Raw genomic sequence first — 27114 nt, forward strand, 5'->3', positions numbered from 1 at the left:
TTACATGTGTATATATTAAAAAATTCATATAAAATGAAGCCATAAGCACAGATGCAGTTCTCAGTAACATTTAATTGCTTCCTTCACTTTTGCCAATGTTTCCCCCATGTACTTTGGAGTTCCTCAGTTGGGTTCATAAACATTTATGATATTTCTTCTTGGTGAATTGTCCCCTAGATTAATATATAGTGTTCTTCCTTGGCTGTTATAACAACTTTGCATGTAAAGTCTATTTTGTTTGATATTAATAAGCTACCCATGCTTTCTTTTGGTTCCAGCTTGTGTGAAATATTTTTTTCCCATCATTTCACTTTCAATCTATTTGTATCCTTGGGTCTAAGATGTGTGTCTTGTACAGAGCATATAGATAAACCATACTTTTTAATCAATTCTGCTAATCTGTTTCATTTAACTGGGGAGTTAAATCCATTTATATTCAAAGTTATTACTGCAAAGGCCATACTTGAACCAAGCATTTTATCCCTTGGTTTTTATTTGTCAAATCTATTTTTTCCCTCTCTCTCTTTTTCTCCTTTAAGTTATGCTTACTAATGCTCTTCAGTTCTGTGCCTTCTCCAGACCTCTCTCTCTCATTTTTATTTTTCAACTGACAGAACTCCCTATAGTATTTCTTACAGGAAAGGTTTCTTGTTAACCAATGCTCTCAACATTTGATAGTCTTTGAAGATTTTAAGCTCTTCCTCACTTTTGAAGGACAGCTTCGCTGGATAAAGAATTCTTGGCTGCCAATTTTTCTTCTTCAGAATATTAAATATGTCTTATCACTGCTTTCTTGCCTCCATGGTGGATGTTGAGGAGTCAGTGCTTAGTCTTTTGTGGCTTCCCTTGTATGTGGTGAATTGCTTTTCTCTTGCTGCTTTCAGGACTTTCTCCTTTTCTTCAGCATTTGACAGTCTGACTAGTATGAGACTTGGAGTAGGTATATTTGGATCTATTCTATTTGTAGTGCATTAGGCTTCTTTGATTTGCATATTCATGTTGTTTATAAGGGTTGGGAAGTTTTCCCCAACTATATTTTGATACACTCTTCCTAGTCCTTTTCTCATCTCTTCTCCTTCTGTACATCCATGATTCTTATATTTGTGTGTTTCATGTTGTCCATCATTTCCCTGAGATCCAATTCAATTTTTTTTCATCTTTTCCAGCATTTGTTCTGTTGTGCATTTGCATTCAATTCCCTGTCCTCAGGTTCACTTATTCTTTCTTCTGCTTCCTCAAGTGTGCTGTTGTGTGTCTCTAGTGTATTTTTAATTTGATCTACAGTGTCTTTAATTTACATAAAATCTGCCGTTTTTCTATTTACTCTTTTAAATCTTTTTTATGCTCATCAAGTGTCTTCTTGGTATCCTTTATGTCTTTAGCCAACTCATTGAAGTTATTTTGGAGATTTATATGTACTTCTTTGATGAGTTGTTTCAAATTTTTTGTCTCCTCTGCCTTTTTAATTTGGTCATTTTGCTTGACTGTATCTTCTTGCATCTTCAGGTGCTTTGTTATTTTCTGATGATTTCTTCACATTTATTATCTTGATAAGATTCTTTTGAAAGTTGGTTTCCCACACATACCTAAGATTTTATAGTTGCTTGGGTTTGCATAGACAGTTCTCCTTTGGCACTTGGTCTATCAGTAATTCCCCTTCAGACCAAGGGAAGGCCGCCCATAGGAGATGCGAATCTATTTGGATTTCTGTAGAAGATTTGGGATAACAGCAATTTACAAGAGTGCACTTTCCCTGTCTTCCCAACACATGGTGCTCTTGGGCTACCTCTTCCCCTCAAGCCCGCTTTTCCTTGACTGCAGCAGCTAGCTGGGCAGGATCCAAACCAGGTGAAGTCCACAGTGCATCAGGTCTCTGTGTGTGCTGGAGACTGCCAGCCCCTGGGGTGGAGGGTGGGCACTGTGCACTTCTCTGGAGAGTCCACTTGAGGGCACGACGGGTCTGGTGATTTCCAGACTTCCCAGTAGAAAAACTCTGGGCTGTGGGGTTGAGTTTCACCTTTTCCAGCCCTCAGCCAGCTTGAAAGTGCCCTGCTATCCATCGGGCCACAAGATCCCTGCCTGCTTTGCACCTGTGGGCCTCTGGGGTGGGGGAGGAGCTCCTGGTGCTTCCATGTGGCTCTCTCCCTTTTCCCCACCTCTCTACCCGTGCACACCCTGAACACCGTGGACTTCCATGGGGAAAGAATACAGGCAGCAGAACATAGATTTTCTCTCTTGCCTGCTACTTGTTGGATTGGCTTTGCTTTGGTATGCGTCCCCTCTCCTCCTTAGGGGAGGTCTCCCCCCACCTCCCAGTATTCCCCCAAACCAGCCACCCACAATGATCTGCCTCAGGGTTTTTGGGGTAAGCACTGTCTCTGTGTGTGGGTAAAATAAGTCTGTTGATTCCCAACTCCCTACAGGGGTACTCCCTGCAGCAGGACTGAAAGATGACTCCCCAGGTTGCAAAGATAGAAATGCGGGAGAGCGCAAGTCCTACCTCATCTGCTGGCAGCCAGCGCTTAGCAGCCAGCCCCAGAGGCAGTCATGGTTACATAAACTTACCCATCTTTTCATTCATAATCATCTTGCTTTTTCATACAGTTCCTCCATATATAATGTAGAAGTCCCTCTCTGGCTGCTTGTACACTGGAACTGCTGTCCTGGTTGTTTTCTGCCTTTTCTGTAGTTATTCCACAGTGGAGAGGTTAGCTCTGCCTCTTCTATCTGTCCATTGCCTTTTAAAATAATCTCTTTGCATTATGTTTTTGTTTTTTCTCTAGGGATTACAATATACTTCCTTCACTTTTCACAGCCTGCTTAGAGTTAATATTATACCACTTCAAATGTATTATATATGTGATATAATTGTTATGTGTATAACATCTTCAAAATTCATATACCCCACAGGACAATGTTAAAATTTTTGTTTTAAATAGTCCTAAACCATGTCAAGAATTTAGGAGAAAAGAACCATCCTTTATATTTATCTGATCCTTACCATTTCTAGTGCTCTTCATTCTTTCCTGCACATCCATATTTTCCTCTGCTGTCATTCCCTTTTACCTTGAAGAAAAATCTTTTGGCATTCTTGTTTTTCACATCATCTCAGGAAAAATTCTCTTAATTTTATTTCACTTGAAAATGTCTTTATTCATTATTTAACTCTATTTCTTAATGCATATAGAATTCAGGATTTGTAGTTTTGTTTTTTGTTTTGTAAATTAAAGATATTATTCCATTTTTTTCTATCTCCCGCATTTTCTAATGAAGAGTGAGAAGAAATTTGAAATGTTCTCTTTTTTTTGTAATGTATAATTTTTCTCTGGAAGCTTTCAAGATTTTCTCATATGTTTGGTTTTCAGAAGTTTGATTATGATATGAATAGGCCTTTTTTATTTGTTAATACTGTGTGATATTTACACTGCTTGTACTTTGTTGAGACTCTTGAATCTATAAATTTATGTCTTTTTCTAAATTTGGGGAAATTTCAGCTTTTATGAATTCTGACCTTTTTGCCCTAATCTCTGTCTTTTGCCCTCTGGGATTCCAATTTCATATCTATCAGATGTGCCACCGGTAACTGAGCTTCTATTATTTTCTTAAAATTTTTGTTCTCTGTTTTCTTAGGCTAGAAATTTTATTTTGTCCTGTCTTCAAATTCACTGACTCATTCTTCTGTTATATCTATCCTGCTACTCTGTGCATTCAGTGATTAAATTTCATATATTGTAATAAGTTGCTGGATTTTACTTGTTTCTTTTTAATATAATTTATTTATCCCCTGAAATGTCCCATCTTTTCTTTCATTGCAAACGTATTTTCCATTACTTCAATTTGCATTAGGAAGATTAAAATTTTAATTGCATCATTTAATGTATATGGGTAATTTTGTATTTCATCTCAGTTGATTGCCTTTTTTCTTGGGCTTAGAGCAATGTGTTGTAGAAATTTGTATGTTGATTAATTTAGGATTGTATGCTGAATATTCTGAGCTCTATGTTGTGGAGGTTCTGGATTCTGTTATGGCCTTCCAAAGAGTGCTGAAGTTTCATTTTAGCAGGCAATTAACCTGGCCAGTGTTGGAGAGGAAGAGAGAGAGGGATAAAGAGAGAGTGTGGGGGATATTTGGTAGAGGTCTGAGAGACAAAGATGTAATTATGGAATAGTGATGAGCTCCCATTATTTAGGGATGAAATTCCACTTTGGATTTTTCTCCGATATATTTCCTTTGTGACTATAACAATAAAACATTTCGCACTAAGACAACCACAAAACACCCACAATTATTTTTTCAGGAATACAAAATTCATGAAAAATATACAGTTGTCGTTTAGGGAACATAAAATTCTCACTCTAGAACCTACCTTAAGGAATCTCATTATTTTGGACAAAATAGGATTATAAGCATGAACAGAAGAGACAGTATCAGAGAGATTCCTGAAGGAGGAATGAGAGACAAGGAAACAAACAATAAAACCCTGAAGAGTTAGAAGAGAAGACAGAATATGTGGTTTACCCAGTTTGAGACTGTAACTCAGAGCTGTGCTTTTCAGGCAACTTGTCCATTAGTTATCCAAGGGGTAATCCTACTTTGGGAATGGAGAGATCCAGTTGCAGTTGCCCTTACCACCACCCTTTCTTCAGTAGTCTCTGGATTCCTTGCTTGATTTCTTGGGTTCACACCCCATACACAATGGGGTTGAGGGCTGCAGGGATGATGTGGTGGAGGACATTGAGCAAGACTGGCACATCAGGGGAGACCTTCTTAGGCACGTGAGTGAGGACAAAGACCAGGAGGATGGTGCTAAAGAAGAGGATGAGAATGAAGTGGGAGCCGCATGTGCTTAGGGCCTTGGTCACAGCCCCCTCTGCCTTGAGTCTCAGCACAGCTCTCAGTATGAGGGTGTAGGAGAGGAAGATAAGTATGAGGTCAGATCCTAGCAGGGTCCAGCCTCCAGCAAATTGGAGGAGGGTATTGATGGTGACATCGTCACAGGAGAGCCTGGAGACAGACATATTGGCACAGATGTAGTTCTCAATGACATTTCTCCCACAGTAATGGAGTCTGGCAGAGAGAAGAGGGATGGGCATGGTAACAAGGACATTTCTGGCAAGAATAAAAAAGACAGCCTTGGCTACAAATTGGTCATTGATGATGGATGAGTACCTCAGTGGGTGACAGATGGCCACATAGTGGTCATAGGCCATGACTATAAAGGTTCAGGACTCCATGGCCATGAAGCAATTCTTGATGAACATCTGGAGGAAGCAGGAAGAGAAGCTGATGTGCCTGAGGTCAAACCACAAGATGGCCAAGACCTTTGGAATAACAGTGAGGAAGAGGACCACGTCCAGAATGGAGAGGAGGCTAAGCAGGTAGAACATGGGCTCGTGCAGAGAGGCTTCCAGCCAGATAGTCATCAGGAGAGTGGTGTTGGCCCCCATGGCCAGGAGGCAGAGGAGGCTGAGGGGCAGGGAGAGCCAGAGCTGCCAGCTGTGGGACCTGACAAAACAGTTCAGGAGGAAGTCTGACACGTCCATCGAGGTGGTATGATTTTGGTGTGCTGCCATATTCTCTCATATATTTTTTTTCCACAAAAATATTTATTAAATGTTGATAGATTTATACACTCTGAAGAGAAAGCAGTTTTTTTCTCTCATTTTTACAGCTTTCTTTTACTGATCTGTAAAATTAGAAAAATAATTACTGACTCAAGATATGTGAAATAGCACCATTTTTTATTTACCTAGGGTCACTTAAGGATCCTGGTCATTTATGCAGATCAGAGTATATGTATTTCTTTATCCTTTGTGCAATTCTAGTGGGACATATCTATCCCTCTAAACAATATAGTGGACAGAAGTAATATGATTTGGGTTAATGTTTGATGTGTTCTATGTTTATTTTCTATAGACTTGTTATGTCTTTATAGAAACTAAGGAGAAGTAGAAAACTACTTAGCTGGTTCGTGAATAGCTATCATAGAAGTTTGTTTCTGATGTTGCAAATGTGGCAGCTTAACTCTCTGACACATTAGGAATTACTTAGTTGAGAGTGATATCCTAAGTAGTTTGTGTAATCAATTAAATAATCAGTAGGCATGATCTTCAATGAAATAGAGTAGAATAGAAAAGCAAGTTACTACTTTATAGGAAACATTGGTATTCAGTACCTTGAAGGTTATATTTTGTTTCATGAAGATTGTGTTCAGTTATGTTTGTGTGTAAGTGTGTACACAGACATTCTGTGTTAGGTTATGATGTAAAACTGAATTTCTTACTATACATCAGAAAAAATTGAAAAACATTCACTTCATTGATAAGGTTAAACATTATTTCATGAAAATGATTGAGTTTTACATGCACTTAAATACTCAAAAATTGGTGATTACTGTTAAGAATAGAGTTTAACCTGAAAGCACTGCTTTGGTTTGTAGTTCTCCAGAGAAGAGTTCAAAGTTGTATATACTGACTGGAAAAACAAGAACTAAGACTTTTGTGACAGTGAGTCTCCAAATTTGTAACAGTTTCTTCCTTTTTGTTGTCTTTCTTATGACCACATAGACTGACATGTCTGTACATTAACTGTAACAGTATATCAAACTACTAGCAGAGTCTGGCACAAGTAGGGATAAGAAGAAATTTCACTAGTCCTCATGCCATCCCCTTTTGGCTTTCAGCTATATTTAATTTGCTCTGTTAGAGATTTTAACTTATGATATGCAGAAGATAAAGTTAACTTTTAATTTGTTTAAAGAGTCACTTTTATTTGGTAGGTATGGACTTTAACAAATAATTGCTTTTTTTCTTTCTATTTCTTATCTTTGTAATTGTAAGACCACTTACATTTGGAGGAAATGATTTGACAGGAAAAATATCAATTCCACATAGCTATTAGGAAGCAATCATTGTCAATAAAGATGAAAAGTTGGTTCCTCTGATTGTGATACGTAGGGGTCAAGTCCATTTTTAACGTTTTTAAAACCCTTTTTTCCGTTTCCCTGTTCTTTCTTACATATAATGATCCAGACACACACCCCCACTCATTAGACAATAGTTCAATGTTGCCATTGTTCTCTCATCATTTAATCTTTTTCTCTGACATCCTGGTAGCTTTTAGGGTCACAATATTGAATAAGGAACTGTCCTGACTCTCAAAGAAGTAAGTTTCCCTGGGAAAGCTGGAAGAATAAGAAAACAAATGTTAGGAGCAGTGACCGGGTCATGCACAGAATATTGTGAGAGTGTAGGGGAGAGCTGGCTGACTCTGTCCTGGGGCAGAGGATAGAGAAAAAGAATTTTAAATAAAATCATATGGTACCCACATTCACGTTAAGGGTAAAGGATGCAGATTTCCTCTTCACTGAATGTGAAAGAGACCCAGAAGGTCGTAGCTTCATAAAGAGAGGGGTCAGGTCTTGGTGTGGTCACTGATCCTGCGTCCATTGTATCCAAACCTGTCTACGAGGGCAGAGGCCTCTGTTAAGGTGTTATTCTGTGGATTTGGAAATGCTGTTCATCAGGTGTTTAAGAATTGCCTTGCTTCTTACACATTAAGCTAGCCAATAAAAGGTTAAGTTAGACATTAATTACCTTTGAGGTCTTTGCTACTAGTTGGGAACAATGCTCGAATATTCTAGGGGTTCATGCCATTTAATTATCCAATATTTTTTGAGACATGTTTTATTATCAACATGTAAGAATGAGAGAATTGAGAGCTCAAATCAGCTTTTTTTAATCATCCACACTATAGCTAATCCTAATCGTGCCTCATATAGAGGGTTAGATTGGATTGTTTTCTGTGACTTCTCTGAGCATAGTAACTATTTCTGTGAAAATAACTTCCACTTCAATATGCCTATAACAAAGGAAACAAACTTCACCCATGGTTGAATTAATAATTCTGAAAATGCAGTGTGGTATGGGGAGACATAGTTTTGGGTTTGGAGAAGAAGGAAGGGATTTTTGATAAAAATGTGAAGCCAGAACTGAATGATATTTTCATACTGATAGATTCATACTTGTAGTGATGTAAATAGTATTTTTGCTTCCAGTTATGTGTTTCTTGTTCCTCAGATGTATTTCCATTGGTGTCCAGCTGGCTCCTCTCAGAACAAATATTCCACATCAGAGAGGCCCTGTCAGTCCCTGGGGCTGCTACCAAGAGGAGGGAGGATGGGCTTTCCTCCCAGGTGCCTTCCTCTAGTCATCCTGATCCTCTACTTCCCAAAGCTGGAGGTTCTGCGCAGCCTGAGTCTACTAGGGATGGTCCTTGTCACTTCATATTCAGAAGAGATTTAGATTATCTTCCAGTTTATTTTTCTCTTGCCAACAATAGGTTTATCAGTAGTGGCTTTGGCAATTTTGTAATGAATTTGAAATATACTATTTCATTTGTGGCTCATAATTGTGAGGTAGGTAGGGCAAGTTGACTAAATTTTATCAATTAATTTTTTCAAATTGGTGAATAGGGTTTCAGTGATTGTGTCATTTCCACAGTTTAACTGGTAGAGTTCAAATGTGGGAGAAATAAAATTGCAAATGCTTTCTTCAAGTCTTAGATCAGTGAGTATGTGAATATATCTGAATAGTGTGTCACCATGGTGATCTCAAATTGCATATTTTATTGGGCATTTTTGTTGTTGTTGTTGTTGTTTTCTTCTCCTACCAGAAATCCTTAGGGCATTTTTCCAGCAGGCTGGAATCTTCCATTTTTTTCCACTTGCAAATCTGACTTGTGCCTCCCCTTCCCCCACCCCGCCCCTTCCCCTAAGGTCAATTCCATCCTTAGTCTGCTTTTCCACTGGGTCCTGTCTTACTCTTTGCCACCTAAGGGTTCAATGAAAATTACGAAAGTATTTGTATAGCCAGATCCCCTTACTCATTTTATTATTTTTTATCTCCATATGCCCTGCTTCTCAAATCTCACCTATTGTCTGCTTGTTTTCTGCTTTGACTTCATGGAGTGATCTACTGAGTGTGAGGCATACTAGAAGTGGAGGATGTCTTTAATTTCAGTCTTGAGTTCATGACCAAAGAGACATCTCAGGCCTGGGCACTATGTCCATTCTCGTCAGTCTTTCCCTCTCTTTCCATTGCCACAGTTGTGAGTTTGGGGCAAGAAATGACTGCTCCTGGGAAGCTCAGGATTGTTATAGGTGGTACAAGCACCCTTAGCTTTGGGTATCTCCACAGCACGTGCACAATTTGGGCTGTCACATTCCACATTTCCTCTCCAAATATCACCTTCCTCATTTAGTTTGTGTCATTTGTTCTTTTCTCATCCCATCCTCTGTCACCCCTCTGAAAATTTATTACATTTAACTTACAAATGACAGCTCAAATTTCACCACCTCCAAGGATCTATTCTTCTCCAAGGCTGTTAAAGTACTGCTAGAGAGAATTAAGAATTCCCTCCTTCTATCACTGAGAATATTTAAATGACCTTTGGAGGGTTCAGAGACATGGAAGAACTGTTGGTTAAGGCATGAGTACTCTTGGGGAACCCAGAGGAATCAGAATGGTTTTCCTTTCCTGCAGAAAAGTAGTATAATTATATCTTGCATTAGAATGATATTTCTGAAGAGGACATAGAAAGATTATTTGACTTCTTTTACAGTTATGGACTCTTCCTTTATCCTTCTTTTATCTCTTTAAGGTTCCTACATGTTTTTCAATCCATAATTATTCAACAAGCTTTGAAGTCCTACTCATCCCTAGAGATAAAGCACCTGGAAAGAAATTTGTCGTTTACATCTTTGCTTTTGATCTTGGTTTGCAGTCAGAGTTTTTCAGTGTTGTCACGTGTTTGAATATAAGATCTAATGGTTACTAACTCCAGCTAGGGACAAGAGGAGGAAGTCAGGGAAACTGAAAGTCAGAGAATGAAGAAGTGCCCCCTGCAGCTCAAGCTTTTTCATAGGCTGCAGGTTTAACAAAGTGGATGAGATCATCTAACAACATGGGATCCAGAGAAATATGCAAAACATTTCTTACTAGTATACTTTCAGATCTTATTAAGTACATGTAGGGACAGATGGCTCATTGCTTTTGCAGGCATAATTCTCTGGTTTGGGTACACTAGCATTTACAAATTCTTTAGATGGTTCTGAAATCCACTGAACTATGTCCTGGACTCCACTGTGTGCCCACGGTTGTCTTTGTGTCTTTGTCTCCAACTTCGGAGGTGATATAGACTGAATTTAACATGTCTCCCACTATTAAGCATTTGTATGTAGATTCTCATTTCTAAGACCCCTAGATTTTCAAATTCATAGTTAGAAACCACAAGTTTCTCAACTAGGCTCCAGATGACACACTTTCCAATTCTCCCAACATATCCAGGAATCTTCCATGGACAGTCTCTTGCTTCTCAGCCTCCCTTGCACTACCAAAAGGAAGAAGGGCCCAGAACACAGGCTCTCACACATAACTCTTGACCTGAGAAAAGAGGCAGTCTCTTCTGCCCTCTGTTAAAAATACCTTAGCACCACTGTGTCAGTAACGGAAAGGATCATAGATCAGGGCAGAAGAGTTAGAGCCTTCCTATCTTGGGGCAGCCATTCCTCTGGTACCCTCTACATGTTTTCCTTCCCAGGCACCCTTACAGAGGATGTGAAGCATGGGTTTGCCTTCACTGATTTTGAAGCTCTGGTTAGCTCTTGAAGAATCTGGGGCTGTTATAACTTAGAGCCTCAGGGGACCATGCCTTTTGGGGACATCTTCGTGTATACTCCTAGGTGCCCCAAGGACTTCATGGCACAGACAGGCAACAGATGGGAGAAAAGAATGACTTTTTCTCTGGAGGGAAGATCCCTTGGAGGCACTACATTGGCTGTGTGTCCTGTAGGCTGTAATTCAGTCTCCTGAATAAGGGATCTCACATATACATTTATTTATGGTCACACTCATTTGCACATGTACAGGCAACATCTTCCAAGTCCATTAAAGTTGCTCAGAGGTACTCATGGGCTTCCTACATGTCCTTATTGTGTAGGGTCCAATTATGCCATCGAATAGATTAATGCTAACTTCTTACAACGGTTATCAGCATTATAATGATAAAGTGCAAGAAAAACTTCACAAAATCTTTCTTAGAAAATACAATGTGTTTTTCAGAGAGAGAGAGCTCCTATAGCAATTTATACTATCGTGAGAGATTTTAAAATGGGATTTATATATAACTGAGTATCAGTTTCGGAACATGATTTGTTCCTTTATTTCTTTTAATTTTGAACCTCGTGTGAATTAGTCACAGTCCTTCAGTTGCAAGCAATTAAGATCAGTTTCTTCAAGGCCTTATTTTGCTTTATGTTTATTTCTTTTCCTCCTGCATATCCCAAGACTATTGTTATTTCCTTTCCATTTTGAAAGCAACAAACCTAGTGTTTAAAATACATCTTTTTAATCTTCATCAAGCTTATTTAGCTATATGTTTATCTATGAGAGAATGATTTTATATTTAATTTATCAAAATATCATCTGGTCATAAATCTGATACTTTTTAAGTTTTCAGTCAGCACTATATGTTTTGGAAAAGTCAATCAGTATAAAGTATTATCTTATTTTGGTTTGATTTTCTTCTGTCAGCTGGACATTCTTCTTATACTGTTTAGTCATTTCTTGTTTTCATACTGTGACTTAACTGTTCACATACTTTGCCTTTCTTTTTGTTTTAATAATATATGTGTTTCTTGACATGTATACAATTTCCTTGCATATTGTAATATTATTCCCTTTTTGGTCTATATATTGCTAGTTCTCCTCCACCTTGTCATCCATCCGTCATTTTTGGTGCATGGTATCCATTATTTTGGAAATCTTTTAATTTGTTGAAGTCATAGTCACCATATCTTTCCTCTTTGATTTTCTTTTGGATAATTTTTAGGAATTATTCTATAAAGTCACAAAAGTGGTTTATGTTTCTTTTAATTTTTGTTTCATAAACCTTTTAGTCTTCTCTTCTATAGTGATATATTTACATCTGTGTGTGGTTTGTATTGCTATAAGTCAGGACTGATGTTCAGTTAGAATGTACTGGTGTCGTCATAGCAGCTATGATATTTTTTTCTGTGGGAGATCCATCTTCAAAGATTTTCTGCTCCTCTGTTCCATTACCAAACTACCTAACACAAGATCTTCAGTTTTGCTATGTAGACAATATCCCTGGTTTCCATTATAAGAAATTTTCTTTTGTGAATAGGATAGTGGGAAGAAAGTAGATACTTTTTCATGTCATGGTTTTACCCAGAAGTCCTTAATTGTTTCCTACCCCCTCTAGAATAATATTTTATCAAATATTTCCTTTTTCTCTTAAATCTCCAACTGCCTATAACGTGAAAATTCTCCTCAGTCTAAACTTCAGACTTTAAAGCATCTTTATTTTTTTTTGAATTATTTACATGCTAATTAATACCTCTTACCTTATTTGTTCTTTTCTTTGAATAACAACAAAGAAATCTGTATCTTCAGACCTGATTTTTTTTTCTGATTTCTGAGCATGTTATATTTTGAATGATTGCTGGGAAACTCTACCTGGATATTTTGCAAGTCCTATGTGTAACATTTCAAATATAACTGAAGTTTTAAAATTCTTAAAACCCATGTTTCTTTCCCATTTCCCTCTTTAATTTCTTGGTGAAGGGTTTCATTTTTTCTGTCATCCATGCTCAAAAACAGAACATCATCTCTAACATTGTTTTATTTATCTTTCTCCAATTTGTGACACATCACATTGTCCGATAGCAAGCAGTGTATGCTTGTGAAAATGTTGAATAATGAATCCTGAAATGCGATTCTTCACTCCTCTATCCCCTACATGTAATTTTTATTGTAATTCTAACTCACTCTTTCTTTTGATTTTTTTAAAACTTTATCGAATAATTACAAAAACAACAAAAAAACTCACAAGATTTCAAACAAAGCAAAGGATTAAGAAAAACAAATATTCTAAAATAACTACATTGCTTCCAACGTGTTCCTACCATACCCCAAGAAAATGAACAAACCAAAGCCATTGCATTTTTAAAAAAAGTAGCTTCAATATAGTTATTTTAGGTTATTTGGTTTTTCTTTTGTTTTTGAAATGTCTGCCCTATCCATTCTAATTCTTACTTACTCTTTCTTTTGATTTTGAAATGTCTGTCCTATCAGTTTCTTCCTGTCCATCTTGAACTCTGGGAAATAGCTGTTGGTTTTTTAAGGAGTAGGGAGGTGCTTGGCACAGCTTCAGAGCTACAGAAAGATCTTGTAGAGGATTCACTCTGAGAACAGAGCAGGAAGCAGCCTGCAGAAAAGTCCAGGAGCACTCTTGGCCAGCTGTCTGTGTCATCCCTAACTTCCTGAGGCGGGACTTCCTCAGAGCAGGAAAATAGAGATTGGTGGTATATCAATCAAAAAAGACCCTTGTGTTAAAACATTGCTCATCGTCGATGGGATTCCTTTGACAGGTTAGCTCACAATCTGATTATCACAAGGGAATCTCCAGGTCGTTAGCATCAAGAAACCGAGATGGGTGAGCTAAAGTCAGTTGTGTTACTCAATCCTACAGGCATAGAATGGTTCTCTTAGGCCCAAACTCTTGATATACCGAAAGCTGCCAGCCTCCCTCACCTTCTTTTCTAGGCTAACAGGATATTTTTCTTGCCTGCTATGCTTCAAAATGTTTTCCTGTTTTGGACTGCTCTTGAGTCCCCTGGTATACCCCACTCTCCCCATGCCCCACTCTACCTGTCATCAGAACAGGAGATTTGGCCTTTTCCAGTGAAGCCAAATCAAAGAAAACATACTTGGAATTCTCAAAGAGAAACAATAAAACATAATCCAGTAAGAAAATGATGGACACTATGCCCTTAAAGTGAAATTCGCTTTGAGCAGGAAGAAATTATTGCCCTTGGGTGCGGTCAAGGGCTGCTGTCATCCAATGTTTCCAAGTGAATGAAAAAAAAAGAATCCTGAAGTTTGGCCTTGTCCAAATCTACCAAGTAGAAAGCTGTGCTTTTTCTGGACCTCCATATATTTGACTAAGCAGAGTTTTCCATTCAGATATCCCTTGTAAACTCCTGAGGTAGGGTTATTTAGGGAATTGTGCTTCTCAAGGCAAAATAATTTAGTGGCTGAGAGCATGGACTCTAGAATCAGACTTTTGATATTCTCATCCTGGCTTCACCACTTACTGGCTTTCTTATCTTTTTCTTTGTAAGTTACATTAATTTTATTCATATGTGTTTCATTTAACAAATGTATCAAACATGTTGAAATTTCAATGCATAATCAACAAAAACATTATCAAGACTTATTCTGCACTAAGTCTTGAAAATCTGTGGCGTATTTATAGCTAAAGCACATTTCAGTTTTGAGTAGCTACCTTTCAAATTCTCAATAGCCTTGTGTTGCTAATGGCTACCATATTGCTGCCATTAGGATACTGTAATTATAGAGTCTCCTGGGAGTACAGATATCTTAGAGCTCAAGATACAGTCATCTTTTAGCATGTCTTGCTTGGAAAAAATAGCCATAAATTATGGTTCTATTTTCAAAAGAAGTCATGGAAATAGTAGGTTGGCTGTTTTTTTTTTTTTTTTTTTTTTTTTTGTGATTGAGTAGTAGGATCTCTTTATTTATTCTGGATATTAAATCCTTATCTGTTAATGTGGTTTCCAAATATTGTCTCCCATTGAGTAGGTTGCCTTTTTACTTTCTTGACAAAGTCATTTGACATGCAAAAGTATTCAGTTTTGAGGAGATCCCATTTATATATTTCTTCTTTCATAGCTTTCATTTTGGGTGTAAGGTCTAGGAAACCACCTCCTATCACAAAGTCTCAAGATATTTCCCTAGATTTTCTTCTAAAAGTTTCCTTAGTTTGGATACTTTTATGGCCTTAGAACTTTAAATTTGTAACCTAATACATCCTTTTTAAAAAAGTCAATCCATTTCTGGTATTTTGCATAATGGCAGCATTAGCAAACCAGAACAGTCACCATCATTGACCATTCTAAATTTCAATAAGTTATACAGTCCCAGTCTTTATTGTGTATCTTTCCTTCTGGTGTGATTCCTTCTTCTTTCAACTTTACTCACGGACATCTTTGTTCAGTATTGTTACATTATTGTGCTACTAGCACACAGTATTGTGGTATCCATTTCTGGATCTATACAGTCAGTCCTGTTGAACATTCTATATTCCTTCAGCATCAAATGCCAGATCTCTACCCTCTTTCTAGCTCCTGATATCCCGTGTTCTTGGCTTTAACTCTCAAAGTTTGCTCATTAATGTTAGTTCATATTAGTGAGACCATACAGAATTTGTCCTTTTGTTTCTGGCTAACTTCACTCAACATAATGTCCTCAAGTTTCATCCATGTTGTTATATGTTCCATGACTTTGTTCTGTCTTACAGCTGTATAATATTCCATCACATGTATATACCACTGTTTGTTTATCCACTCATCCATTGATGGACATTTTGCCTATTTCCATCTCTTGGCAGTCAGTTTACAAATGTCCATTTGTGTCTCAGCTTCAGTTCCTCTGGGTACATACCTTGTAATGGGATTGCTGGATCATATGGCAATTGTATACTTATCTTCCTGAGGAACCACCAGACTGCCTTCCGGAGTGGCTGCACCATTATGCATTCCCACCAACAGTGAATAAGTATGCTTCTTTCTCCACATCCTCTCCAGCACTTGTAATTTTTTTTTTGTTGTTGTTGTTTTGTTTTGATAATAGCTATACTAGTAGGTCTGAGATGATAGCTCATTGTGGTTTTGATTTGAATTTCCCTAATAGCCAGAGAAGTTGAACATCTTTCCATATGTTTTTGAGTCTTTGTATTTCTTCTTCAGAAAATTGTCTCCCTGTGACTGTTGCCCATTTCTAGTGCTCTTCATTCTTCACTATTATCCATGTTTCCAACTGTTATCATTTCTGTTTAGCTTGAAAAATATCTCTTAGCATTCTTTTTCAGCAGATCTTTTCAGGACAAATTATCTCAATTTTCTTTTACCTGAAAATGTCTTTATTTTGCACTCATTGTTGAAGGGTATTTTTACTGAATATAGAATTCAGATTGACAGTTTTATTTTTTTGTTTTTGGTAAATTAAAGATAGTATTCCATTTTTTCTATCTTCCATATGTTCTAACGAAGACTGAGAAGTAATTTGAAATGTTCTCTTTCTTTTGTAATGTGTAGTTTTCCTCTGGATGCTTTCAAGATTTTCTCTTATCTTTGGTTTTCTGAAGTTGGATCATGAGTGAATAGGCCACTTTTACTTGTTTATACTGCTTGGTATTTACATTGCTAGTAGTTTACTGAGATTCTTGAATCTATACACTCATGTCTTTTTCTAAATTGGGGGACATGTTAGCTTTTATATCTTTCAATCTTTTTGCCCTAAAATCCGTCTTCTCCCCTCTGGGACTCCAGATTCATTTATGTAAGCTATGCCACATGTCTCTGAGTTGCTATTATTTTCTTAATTTTTTTCTCTGTTTTCTTTAGGTTAGATAATTTTTTTTGTCCTATCTTCAAGTTCACTGACTCATTCCTCTGTCATATCCACCCTGCACCTCTGCACATTCAGTGACTTTTGAATTTCAAATATTATGTATGTCTGTTTTTTACTTGTTCCTTTTGAATATAATTTATTTATCCCCTGAGATTTCCCATCTTTTCATTCATTGGGAGCCTATTTTCCTTTACTTCAGTGAGCATTATCTACCTTAAAGTTTAACTGAAACATTTAATTTATGGGTGATCTTGGGTTTGGTCTCTTTTGATTGCCTTTTTTCTACTGATTGGATCAAGTTTTCTAGTTCTTTGTATGTTGAGTAATTTAGGATTGTATGCTGAGTATTGTGAGCTTTATGTTGTGGAAGCTCTGGTTTCTGTTTTGGCCTTCCAAAGGGCATTGAAGTTTTCATATGGCCTTCCAAACAGCATTGACATTTTCAATTTAGTAGGCAATTAACCAAGCAGGACCCAAATTGGAAAATTCTCTCTTTGACAGCCACTCAAATATTAATTCAGCTCTTTGTCTTTATCTGAATCAGACTGTATCTACTCTGTGCATGCTTGGGGTGGGAATTGACTACAGATTTGGCAGAGTTTGTTTGCAGAATTTGAAGTTTTCACATTCTGGTTCTCTACTTTTCTAGATTCCCGTCTGTCTTTGTAGCAGCTATTGTTGCCCAAAGCTCTGTCATCTAGTTCTTTAGGAAAGATAAAGATACTGTTGGTTTTCTATCAGAGTTTTCTATCAGAGTTCTATCAGGGTTTTTAACCATTCTAATGTTTGGCACTGACTTTATCATCTCTTCAAGCTGAAATGAATAAAAATGATAAACTCACTCCACCCCATTTCCTTCTTCAAAATTTCAATCCCCCTCTAGTTTGCTCATGTTTTTCTTCATACATATATATAATGTATTTAATAGGTATTATGTACAAGTGGCAGGTAGGATCTTATTTAACCATACCAGAAAGGGAATCTGTCTGATATTAACATAACCACTTGTGATGGTTGGGTTCATGTGTCAACTTGGCCAGGTTATAGGTAGTGCCCAGCTGTCTGGTCAAGCAAACACTGGCCTAACAATTGCTGTGAGGACGTTTATGTCTGATTAATAAACCAACAGGCTGGTTTATGAAATCATCAGTCAATTGACTGCAGCTGAGACTGATAACTCACCAAATGCAGCTGGATTTTCTTTCTCTAATCAGCAAGGGGCATGCTCAAGGACCTCCTGTTTCAGGACTCCCGGATCTACATTCAGTTGGAAGGTCCTCCTGCTCTCACCACCCTCAGCGTGTTCAGAGCTCCCCTCTGTGTCAGACTGGGAGGAAGGGGTTTGCCTGCACTTTCCCCTGCAAGGGATTTCCTCTCTCTCTCACATGTGCAGAGGAGAGCTCAGTCTCATTTTCCTCACCTGTTCTCCAGTCCTCAGGCCTCATTGTCTGCTGAGATGAAGATCCTGAGGGCAAAGAGGGCTGGAGTTGGAAGGATCCAGCCTGGGAAGCAAACTAAGTAAGCAAAGGAAGGAAAAAGATGCAGATGTAACCAGGAGAGAGACCAAGGAGCACAGAACCAGACAACTGCCTGCTCCCCCTTACCCAATGAGTGAGAAATCTCATATTCTATATGTTGGATTATAAATTCTGTAAAGCCCTACAGATTAGAGAGCCCTTCCTTCTGCATATCCTCAGACTCAATAGATTCTTTGGAAAGGTAACATGCAAATTTGAATAAAAACTCGATAATATGCATGGCCAGATGTCTTGATCAAAACTGTCATGAGCACAAGAGATACAGTCAATAGAAAACTGGGACCATCTGCTTATGAAATAGTAATGGATAGGTTCACAGAATTCCTTACACTGTGTCTGTCCTTCAGAGGGTATTCATGAATTTGATAGTATTTAATGATGACAAGTCTTTCTTGTTCAGATTCTAAAATCCCCACCAACATATATGGATGAGCTGTCTTATGATCTACATCCTGGTGACTGGATTTATGTCAAAGTCCATCAAGGAAAACATCATCTGAACTTTGGTAATAGTAACCATTCCAAGTCTACCTGTAAAAACACTGCAGTCCAGTGTGAAAACATCAGTCTAGCACCACATTTATTACTGTCAGAAGACGTGTCTCACATACTTAGCATACTCTTACACGATTTTTGTTACTTTCTCTGACACATTGATGATACACTTTTTCCTTGTCAGACTGCTGGTCCAGCTTAAATTCCGACTACTTTAACCCCAAGTTCACAGGATCAAATTGATAATTTTTAACCTTACCTAAAGCCTGTTGTGGATTTTTGGAGGCAACTCCTAAGTGATTTAAATGGGCATTCCTTACTTCTCCAAGTGATAGGTACATCTGTAAAACTTTTGAGTGCTGCTGGGTTTCTACTATGACCCCAACTAGTATAATAATTTTCCCTTCCAAAAGGTTTAGTTTTGGACATATTTGAGCAGGTTCAAGAGTTTATAAACTTCTAAGTGAGAGACTGATAATCCTTCCTCAGCCAGAGTTAAGGTAACCTCTTTCTCACTGGTTAATAATTATTTCTTTGATGCATATCCTGCAATGTAACACTGTTGCTGTATGGCTATTGATTCTTTGTCTGTTAAAGAAGAAGCCTATTTAATGAAATCTTTTGTGGTGTTTCTTGCATAGTAATGAGCAAACACTGTCTTGGTAGCAAGTTTCTCCACTGTGCCTTTTGGACCCTTTTTGTGGTCAGTTGCTTTTATGTGCAAGATGATAGAATTTCTCATTATAGAGTGTAGTAGATTGGTTCTTTTTGTGTTCCACTATTACTATACTTTTGTTTTTTGGAGTCTATGAATCTAAGAACCACACTTTTCATCAAATGCAAAAGGAGTGACAGACCTACATGCTCTATTTGCCTCACAGCATCAAAAGAGGGGCCCCCGTAATACCAGGGGATTGAGAAATATTATACTGACCAGCTGGGGCCAAGACTTCTCCTGAACATTCCAGTATGATACTTAGTCTAATCTTAAAAATTAGTACTTCCTCACCTACTTGTTGAGAAAAAAATACATGAAAAAGGAAAGTTAGGAAATTTTACAGTACGCAAGCAAGAAGTACGCTAAAGTTACAATAATTAACAGTGTGGTATTGCAAAACAAAAAAAACAAAGAGATTAATGAAAAAGTAGAATCAAAGGCCCCATTTATATATGAATTTATCAGCACTTGATTTTTAACTCATGGTGCAGTAGAGGAAAGCATTTTCTTTTCAGGTAAATATACCAGATAGCGCAATAGCAAATGTAATTAACACCCCTGTATTGTATAGTTTAATGTGGTTAAAATGAGGAATTTTGAGTAGCATATGTGTTACTACAATAAGAAGTATAAATAAATGGTATTAGGTGAATGGACTATTCTAGGGAAAAATGAATCTTTGTCTGTAGTATAGATCTTCCATAATGTTATTTCTATATTGAATAAGAAAGGTTAAGACCAACAAATTCTAGATGATGGAACAGAAAAAGACTATATTCATGAGTTTGGGGTAGAGTAATAATTCTTAATCAGGACACAATAAAGCACTAATAAAAAAGGAAAGATTGACAAACTGGATTATTTTTCAACTAAAAACGTCCACTCATTAAGGTAAAGCTATCAAAAATTAATATAAAGTCCCAACAAATAAACAAGAAAACAACTGTTTTAAAACAACTTTATGGAGACATAATTTATTTACAACAAAATGTACCAATGTTAGCAGTAAACTTTAATGAGTTTTCACAAATGTTTAAAAGTCATGTAAATTCAACCAGAAAAAGATATAGAACACTTCCATCACCCACGAAAGTTCCCTTGTTCCCCCTCACACAACTCCTGGCTTCGACCAAATCTTGATCTGTTTTATATCACAGTAGATTTAATTAGTCTTTTCCAGAGTTTTATATACATGGGATCATTCCATTAGCTCCTTGCTTTTCCTTTCTTTTGCTTAGCACATTTTTGAGATTCTTCACTGGTTTGTGTATTATAAATTCATTCATTTTGTTGCAGAGTAATATTCCATCGTCTGAATACACCATAATGTTTTTCACTTGACCAGTTGATGAACGTTTGGATTGCTTTGAATTTTAGGCTGCTATGAATAAAGCTGTGGTGATGGTAAATTTCCTGTGTAAACTTTGCTTGGTCATAGTGTGCAGTTGTTTGGTCAAGAACTATTCTGCTTGTTACTGTGAGGTTATGTCACAGATGGGATTTGCATCTATAATCAGTTGATTGCATCTGGAGTTGATTGTGTCTACAATCAGAACAGGAGAATATCCTCAGCAATCTGGGCTGGTTCCTCATCCAATAATTTGGAAGTGTTAAAATCCAGAACTGAGGGTTGCAGAAGTTAGAAGACCAATTTCTGCCTCAACTTCTGCATTGTCTCTTGCTGGAATTTTCAGCCAGCCAGTTTCCCTTGGGGCTTTCAGACTAAGGATGTCAACATCACTTTTATCACAGTTTCCAGCATGTGGCCTGTCCTATGGAGTTTCGACCTGCCAGCCCGTTGGTCACATGACTCAATTCCTTATACTAAATCTCATTATATGTGCTGTTGGTTCTGTTTCTCTGGAGAGCCATGATTAATACTGCTGCAGCGAACTTTGTTTTACAAATCCTTAGATGACATATATTTTCTTTACTCTTGGATAACTACTCAGGTATGAATTGCTGGCTTCTATACTAAATGCATGTTCATTTTTATGAAAAAAATCTGCCAAACTGTTTTCCAAATTGTTTGTAGCATTTTACATTCCCACAAGCAATGCATGAGAGTCCCAATTGCTCTGAATCCTTATCAGCACTTGCATTTCTCTGAAGACTGATTATGTGGAACATATTCTGACTTTAGCATTGTGCATTACTATTAAGATATTCCTCTTCATCTCTAGGAATGTTCCTCCTCTTAATATCTTGCCTTAATCAGCTTAGTACAACAACCCAACATTCTCTTGTTTTGTGTTTCCATGATATATTTTTAACATTCCTTTATTTTCAGCCTTTATAGCTCCTTCTATTTAAAGTGTGTCTTTTGTATATATTAAGCGTTACATTCTAGGTCTTTCACTTGGAAAAAAAAATAAAGAAAAAGAAAGAGAAAAAGCATGACAGCTAAAAAAGAACAAAAGGAAAGATAGAGTTAACCTGAAGTAGAATAAAAGAGTCATACAACATCACCAATGCCAAGAGTCCCATACCTCTCCCTTATGTCCCCCTCTTAAAGGCATTTAGCTTTGGTATATTGCCTTTGTTACATTAAAGGAAGCAGAATAAAATGTTTCTGTTAACTATAGTCTCTAGTTTGCATTGATGGTATTTTTTCCCCAATACCACCCTATTTTTAACACCTTCCAAGGTTGACATTCATTTGTTCTCCCTCATGTAAAAACATATTTGTACATTTAATCACAATTGGTGAGCACTATAGATTTCACTGAGTTATATAGTCCCAGTCTTTATCTTTCCTCTTTTCTTCTGGTGTCCCACATGCTCCTAACCTTCCTCTTTCAACCATTCTCACAGTCATTTTTGTTCAGTTTACTTACATTGCTGTGCTACCATCACCCAAAATTGTTCCAAACCTCTCACTCCTGTCTTTTCCTATCTGTCTGTAGTGCTCCCTTTAATATTTCCTGTAGCGCACATATCTTCTTCACAAACTCTGTCATTGTCTGTTTGTCAGAGAATATTTTAAACTCTCCCTCATATTTGAAGACAGTTTTGCTGGATATAGGATTCTGGATTGGCTGTTTTTCTCTTTCAGTATCTTAAATATATCAAAGCACTTCCTTCTTGTGTCCATGGTTTCTACTGAGAAGTCCACACATAGTCTTATCAAGCTTCCTTTGTATGTAATGGATCGCTTTTTCTCTTGCTGCTTTCAGGATTCTCTTTGTCTTTGACATTTGATAATCTGATTATTAAGTGTTTTGGTGTAGGTTTATTCAGATCTATTGTGTTTGGGGCATGCTGTGCTTCTTGGATCTGTAATTTTATGTCTTTCATATGAGATGTTAAATTTTCATTGATTATTTCCCCTATTATTGCTTCTGCCCCTTTTCCCTTTTCTTCTCTTTCGGGGATACCCATGACATGTACATTCATGAGTTTCATGTTGTCATTCATCCCCTGAGATGTGTTTATATTTTTCCATTCTTTTCCCTATCTGTTCTTTTGCATGTAGGATTTCAGGTATCTTGTTCTCCAGTTCCTGAATGTTTTCTTCTCCCTCTTGAGAGCTGCTGTTTTGTATCTCCATTGTGTTTTTCATCTCTTGTGTTGTGCCTTTCATTTCCATAGATTCTGCCAGTTGTTTTTTTAAACTTTTGATTTCTACCTTATGTTCACCCAGTGTTTTCTTTATAGCATTCATCTCTTTTGTTATATCTTCCCTTAACTCACTGATTTGGTTTTTCATTTGATTTAGCATATTTCTTTGAAAATCTTTAATCGATTTTTTCATAAAAGTGAGACAATATCTCAACTGTATCTTGATTGAGGTGTAAGTTTGTTCCTTTGACTGCGCCATATCTTTGTTTTTCCTGGTATACATTGTAGTTTTCTGTTATCTAGGTATCTGGTTTCCTTGGTTACCCCTGTCAGATTTTCCCAGACCAGAATGGGTTCAGTTCTCAGAAGGGGGTTATATTCAGGGTGTATCTTAGAAGAATGACAGACTTTCCTGTGAGGTCTCCAGTCACTGTGCTTTTCCTAATGTGCCCAGCTGGTGGCACCTGTCACCCTGTCACTCCCTACTTGTGTAAGGAGATGTGGCACCTTCAGTTTCTGTTTTGGCTTTTTTTCCCCCAGGCTCTAGGGTCCAGTTCTGAAGGGAAGCTGGGCCCTACCTCCTTACTCTTAGGGAAGATACACCCCTAGGGAGTTATTATTTGCAGTTGAATTGTCTCTCTGACTCTATTACTGCACCCCTGTCTGGGTCAGAGTGATGGGAACTGAAAGTGGCTGAGGCTTTCTCACTAAAAATGGCTGTGGCTCTCTCTTCGGAAGCCCTCAGATTGTAAGAGAGTAAAAGGGAAAGAAAGCCCCCTTTTAAAGCCAGTACAAGGCCCCCTCCAGTTTCACTTTTCAGCCAGATGTAACACCTGATCTTCTGGGCTCCTCTCCCAGGGCCATTGAGTCTTCTGGTTCTTTAAGGTCAGTTGCCACTAAAAGCCTCCATCTGCTTTTTGGGGGTTTGCAGCTTGTATTCAGCAGTCCACATTTGTCAATTAAAACGTCAGTTGGAGCTTGGTTGAGCTATATTTGCTAGATGGGAGAGGGCTGCTCCCTACCACAGCAAGGTTTTGCACCTCAGCCTGCCCTTGGGGGAGGGAGCTGCCAGCACAGTTCCTCAGTTTTTACTTACAGAGTTTATGCTGTGATTTCAGGCATTCCTCCAAATCCAGGTTGGTGTACGATGTGTGGACAGTCACAGTTGTCCCCCAGCAGTTATTCCAAATTATTTACTAGTTGTTCCTGTTTGTTCATTAGTTGTTCCAGGGAATTAACTAAATTCCACTCTTCTCTATGCCACCATCTTGCCGACCTCCCTTGAATGCTTTATTTTTAGTATTAATAATATAACATGAATTTCTTTATACCTACATGCATTTAGAATATTTCATTTCAATATCTTTTTAAAAGTAAAATTAGTAGATAAACAAATTTTAACATTGATAGCAATGCTAATTTTCCCTGTTTGTTTATTTGGATGTTTGGGCGAATTTTATGTCTCACCAAATGTATGTAAGAATGTCAAGCTTAGGGTGTCCTGAAGATTCAGGTTCATTCCATTTTCTAATATTGCTTACTATCTAAGTAAGCGGAAATTTCTTTGTAATTTTAATTTGCGTATCTTGGTATATGAAGCTGACAGATTTCATGATATAATTGGCCATTTTCATTCCTAGAGAGTGGTAAAGGCAGCACTACTGCCCAGGTCCTTTGAGAACTAAAAAACCTCGGTCCCTTCCTAACACTTAATGGTTTCTAAGCTGGAGTTACTCGGTGGCCATGTCTCCACCCAGCCTAAGCAGTCTCTGGAAACCCAGCCTGAGTTCCTGCATCCTGAGTGCATAGACCATGGGGTTGAGTGCAGGGGGGATGACATTGTGCAGTACATTAAGGAGTACAGGGATGAGGGGAAGCTTTTTCTCTACTAAGTGTGTGACAGACAGCACGATGATACCTGAGTAGAAAAAGAGGATGAGGATGAGGTGGGAGCTACAGGTGCTCAGAGCCTTGGACATTGCTTCCCCTGAGTTCAGCCTCAACACAGAATGGAGGATTAGAGCATAGGAAGAAAACACCAGGGCCATGTCACTCCCAACCAGGACCCATGCTAAGACAAGTTGGTAAAATTTGTTCACAGTGATGTCATCACAAGCCAGGCTGATAACCCCCAAGTTAGAGCAGAGGCAGTGCTGAATCTCATTCCTGGAGCAGTAGTGTCTCTGGGCAGCCAGTATGGGCACTGGGATGGTCAACAGGCCGTTCCTGAGCACCATGAATCCTGTGGCTTTGATCACAGAAGCTTCAGTGACCATGGAGGGGTATTGAAGGGGGTGACAGATGGCTATGTATCTGTCCACTGCCATGCAGTGGAAGATACCAGACTCCATGCAAAGGAAGTAATGGATGACATAGATTTGAGCAAAGCACTCAGGAAGGCTGATGGCCTTGGCATCAAACCAGAAGATGGCCAGGATCTTGGGCATGATGGTGGTGGCCAGACCAATGTCCACCACTGATAATATGCCCAGAAAATGGTACATGGGCTCATGGAGCGTGGGCTCATGTTGGATGGTGATCATGATGAGGAGATTGGCACCAAGAGCTAAGAGGTAGAGCAGAGCCAGAGGCAGGGAGAGCCAGTGCTGCCACTCATGAATTCCTGGTAGGCCCATCAGGATGAAGTAGGAATTCTGGAAGCTGGAACTGTTTGTAACACTGGTGGAGGTATCCATTGTACAGGTGCCCTGTTCTCAGTGTCTGTCCATAAAACTGAAATAGGAAAGAAATTGTGCTTAAAGTGTGCGTGACACTTATGATTACAGTCCCCTTTCTTGTGAACCAGTTCCTTTCATCATGACTAACTCTCCTCTTTTCTTTGGCTCCTGGAAATATTCCACATAGCTCAACAAAGAAAGGCAATATAAGTTCTACATGGAAAGGTTTGAATATTTATTTGTCACCTCAGTTGCCTGTCTAATAAGGAGGTCCAAATCCACCAATGATTATTTTACCACTAACAGAAAGGAAATGTCAATATTTGGTATATTTAGTCCCATTTTTCTTTTTGTTTTTAAGCATTTTACCTCATTATATGGAGATAAGTTTTTATTTTGTCTTTGTTAACATTTTGTTCAAAGTCATGGAATGGGCACTCAGTAACTTATTCTTGAGTGGTGGAATAAATGAACTAAACAGTTTTCCATATCATAAAGGACAATTTGTCATCTTCATTGTATTACCTGTTGTATCTTTCTACATTTGGCTATTTATTAATTTATGACCACATTTTGCTATTAATCTATTCAAAATTTTCAGGTTCTTTCTTTTGAATATAATTGAGAAATATTATAAAAGTGGTATCATTAAGGGCATGTCCAGTTCAAAATTTTATTTCTTATAGTATTTTGATTTAATTTAAAGAATAATACCTACACAAGTAAAAAAATTAAATTAAAATGAAAATATGCAGTGTATTGTAAGACTCCCATTCTTATGGCAGCCAATGATACCAATTTCTTGGGAATCCTTCCAGAGATTTTGTAAAGGCAAAAGCGTATGTACATTGGGTATCTGTGTGACATCTGAGACTCAGAGTTAGAATTCTGCCGCTCTGAAAGTCGGCATTACTCCATACAGCAACTGTTAAAGAATCTGAATAACAGATCAGACTCCAATAGGAGATATGAATGAAACAAACCTGGTTAGGTCTAAGGTAAATCAGAATATAAAGTAAAGGATGATTTTGTCTGTATTTTAAAACTTCAACTTCTGTGTGAGACCATAAGAAGAGATATTTATTGGTCCAAAATTGAAATTTTCTGTAGCACACTATCTATTTTAAACTGTCTAGTCAGTTTATTTAAACTACCCAAATACATGAACCCAGAATAGGAATGAGATCCTATTATTCTGTATAGGTTATTAGAATACCCGGATACATTCCAGAGTATTTTGTGCAGAAATAAGAAAGTATTTGCAAAGTCTACTTGAGAGACTGGGGAAAAATGTGGAGCTATGAAACTTCCCTACCTGGGAAATTCCTGATATTCTCTCAGGCACTATGGACTCACAATTGATTACGCCAAGTACTCGATCTTGAGGCTTGCCTTTAAAAAATCTATTTCTGCAATGCCAATGCTAGGCCTGCATATAATTATGCCTGAGTCACCTCCAGAGAGCTTCTTATGCTGCTCAGATGTGGCCTCTCTCTTTAAGCCAACTCTGCAAATAAAGTCACTATACCCCCCACTACATGGGACATGACTCCCAGTGTGTACCTGGCCCAAGCATCATGGGATCGAGAATGCCTCTGGACCAAAAGGG

At 37.9% G+C, this 27114-nt stretch overlaps 2 protein-coding genes across 2 annotated transcripts; both read right to left on the bottom strand.

Moving 5' to 3' along the window:
* Positions 1 to 4680: 4680 nt before the first annotated feature.
* LOC119537711 (olfactory receptor 56A3-like) lies at positions 4681 to 5574 on the bottom strand. Its single transcript, XM_037840253.1, has 2 exons — positions 5313 to 5574; positions 4681 to 5078 (listed from the first exon to the last, which is right to left on the bottom strand). The coding sequence occupies exons 1-2, from the start codon at positions 5572 to 5574 to the stop codon at positions 4681 to 4683; spliced, it is 660 nt and encodes a 219-aa protein (XP_037696181.1).
* An 18983-nt stretch (positions 5575 to 24557) lies between these two features.
* LOC119537695 (olfactory receptor 56B4) lies at positions 24558 to 25523 on the bottom strand. Its single transcript, XM_037840238.1, has one exon. The coding sequence runs from the start codon at positions 25521 to 25523 to the stop codon at positions 24558 to 24560; it is 966 nt and encodes a 321-aa protein (XP_037696166.1).
* Positions 25524 to 27114: the final 1591 nt, after the last annotated feature.

This window comes from Choloepus didactylus, chromosome 6, assembly GCF_015220235.1.
Source record: "Choloepus didactylus isolate mChoDid1 chromosome 6, mChoDid1.pri, whole genome shotgun sequence".
NCBI classification, from domain to species: Eukaryota; Metazoa; Chordata; class Mammalia; order Pilosa; family Megalonychidae; genus Choloepus; species Choloepus didactylus.